This window comes from Dipteris shenzhenensis, chromosome 18 (assembly GCF_047967505.1).
Source record: "Dipteris shenzhenensis isolate YYH24624 ecotype China chromosome 18, Dip_SZ_1.0, whole genome shotgun sequence".
Classification (NCBI taxonomy): domain Eukaryota; kingdom Viridiplantae; phylum Streptophyta; class Polypodiopsida; order Gleicheniales; family Dipteridaceae; genus Dipteris; species Dipteris shenzhenensis.
This window is the reverse complement of record NC_141613.1, coordinates 27642874-27645924: the sequence shown is the minus strand read 5'-3', so window position 1 is coordinate 27645924 and position 3051 is coordinate 27642874. Positions and strand designations below refer to the sequence as shown.

Here is a 3051-nt window from a genome sequence, read left to right as displayed (position 1 = left end):
CGTCCTCACATGAGCCTCTGTGAATATTGTGCTCTTGGCAAGCATCATCGAAAACCCTTTCATGTATTTGCTTCAACTCACTCATATGCTTTAGTGGATCTCATTCACACTGATATATGTGGACCTTTTCCTCCATCTAAGTCTTTCTACAGGTATTTCATCAATTTCATTGATGATCTCTCAAGATATACAACTGTCTTTCTTTTGTGACATAAGTCAGAGGCCTTATTAGTATTCACATCGCCTCTGTTGCACCTCGGCTTTCTCGTCACAGCATGCCAAGCCCAAGATATTCAATTCTCCATCCCTGCTTTCAACTCTTCTATCATTTACACCACCGGAGATGTTATCATCACTCAAAGTGCTTCAGGCTCTTGGCTCTCTCTCACCAAAGACACAGCAACCACCAAATTGTCTTACAGCGGCGGCAGAGCCATGTACAAGGACCCAGTGCAGATCTGCGACGCGGCCTCCAATTCCACTGTTTCCTTCAACACAACGTTTGTGTTCGCCATCACATTCCCACCCGGAGTCCGGCGTGCGGATGGGCTTACGTTTGTTATAACTAAAGATCGGCTTAACAATTCGGTTCCGGATTCCTCTGCAAACGGCGGTGGAGGTTACCTCGCGCTCACGAGCAACACAACAGATGGCAATAGCAGCAACGGCTTTGTGGCCGTGGAGTTTGATACATACGTCAACGCATGGGATCCGTCGTACGCAAATCACGTCGGCATAGATGTGAATGGAGTCCGGTCCGTGAACGCATCGTTTCTCAATCTGACTGCTCAGCAGGACATCTCTGCTTGGATCGATTATGATGGCAAGGCGGAGCTGTTGCAAGTTTATGTAGCCACTTCCATTAACGAAAGCGAAAAGCCCTTGGGGCAATTGGGCAATCCAGTTCTCACGTATCATGTCAGTCTTTGTTCGGTGCTCGCTCAAGAGTCTGCTTATGTTGGGTTTACCGCTGCAATAGGAAAAGATTCTGAACTCCATTATGTAAAGTCCTGGACTTTTTCCACAAGTGGCATATCGTTTAACAGCTCACAGGAGCCGAGGAAAACGTCTAAGAGCTCAAACACCGCTGCGATTGCAGGTATTACATTGGCAATTATCGTCCCCCTCATTTTAATTGCTACCATCTTCATAGGCTGTAAGTTGAAGTCTAAACGTAGGCGAAGGAATCCAAGTGCATCATCAGATATCAGGTCGAAGATAGAGCTTAGCGCTATCGCCTTTGGACCACAGAAGTTCAATCGCAGAGAGCTCCGGTCTTCCCCTAGTGCATCACCCAGGTCCACTCTAGAACCTATTAAGTCGCTCTAGCAAGCTATCATGCTGCCTTTAGCTAAAGTAGGAGAAGAGGGTGCCATGCGATTTGGAAAGCTCCACCTCTCCCTAAGGGTCCCGATCATTGGTCATGAAGATAAATTGATCCCACATGCTCCATTTGGCCACGGACATGGGTGAGAAAGATGCACCACCCTGCTTGTCCTCTTAAACTTGAGGTTCTTAAAGTCACCTTCAACAACTCAAGAGCCAACTTCTAGAAGACTCTATGTCATTCATTTCCAAGAAGAGGGACAGTGTTGTCTCCATGTTGGGGCACAGATGTTCAAGATCATAATCTTGGACTCACCCACTTGAAGGCCAATCCATTGATCCCTCCCTACAACCAACTGACCCTAACCAAAAACATCTAGGCTAGCACCTAGGAAATAGAATTGCAAACCCCTCCGCTCCCACTCATTACATGAGATCACACCTCTGATCCTCTCCCTAAGAGCGGATGGAAAGGTTGCCTAATATTTGCTACTAAAAACATGTTCTCTTGAATCAAGATAATATCCATTAGCCTTCCCACTACTGCCTTCTAACTCTTATCATAATATCAACTGCTATGGATGTTGCCTCGCATGATCATGAGGCTCGTGCATGTTCTAGCCCACCATGGTCCAACACAGGGGGAAAGTGGGTGGGCGGGGGATACGTCCCTCGTATGAGTGGAAGCTTGTGTGAAAAATGCAACTTTTGAATCTTCAAGGGAGGCTTGGATGGTGAGAATTCCATGTCCATGTGATTACACGCTAAAGGCATCATTGGCTCAATTCCTAGATTTAGTGTCCACTGCATCAACCAAGAGTTCTACACATCCAAGTAGCCTAGCACACTAGCTCAATGGCCAAGGAAACATTTTTCTAATCTATACCTCAAGCCTACGCAAATCACCATTGCTACTCACTTGTCAAGATCAAAGCCTAGCTAGAAGGTCACTACGTCTCCATGTGGTGTCTCCTTCCCCTTCTACCTCAACTACTCTTCCAACATCCTGAATTTCTAATCTTTGAACATTATGTTAGAGAGAATGGATTTACACTACTCCTCACCCTTGGCGAAAAAATTAAAGCACCAAAAAGGTTGAGTTGTGGGCTTCTAATTGTGGTGATGCTGCCCCATTTTTGAGACTCATAACTGATACCTCAAGTGCCAATGAGTACGTATCTAGAATATCTAGGTCCATTCTAGGGCTCAAGCCTCTAGAACTCCAATGGTAGAGGTTGTTCTAGGTGATGCTTGAGGATTACAAAAAACCGAGCGACGAAAAGTGAGCAAACCAAAAAAAGCGAGCAAGAAAAAGTGAGCGAGCCGAAAAAAACAATCAAAACAAAGCAATAATAGATTGACAAATCCTTATTTTAGCAACTATCTAAGTTCTTCAAAAGTCCATGAGAGAGTTGGACCTATGTCATTGCCAAGGAATCATTAGTAAAGACGCACCCTATCTTTGCTCACTTTTACTCATTCAATTTTTTGTAATCCTCCATAATGAAGTTCTCTCTCTCCACCAACATAAGTGAGATCACCAATGAAATCTTCCACACAAGTCAAAAGTTTCATAGGACTTCCGAAATGGAATAGTCCACATTACATGCATGCGCAAATGCTTGGTTTAGGAACTCTATTCACTCTTGGAACAAAACCCATGTTTTTCTGTTTGCAAAAAAAAACCCTCCCTAATGAATCACTCTTACATCCCACCAATCCAAC

General features: G+C 44.6%; 1 protein-coding gene across 1 annotated transcript; it reads left to right on the top strand.

Moving 5' to 3' along the window:
- The first annotated feature begins 435 nt into the window (after nt 1-435).
- Nucleotides 436-1329, top strand: LOC147891041 (favin-like). The gene has a single exon (XM_087389135.1). The coding sequence runs from the start codon at nt 436-438 to the stop codon at nt 1327-1329; it is 894 nt and encodes a 297-aa protein (XP_087245261.1).
- Nucleotides 1330-3051: the final 1722 nt, after the last annotated feature.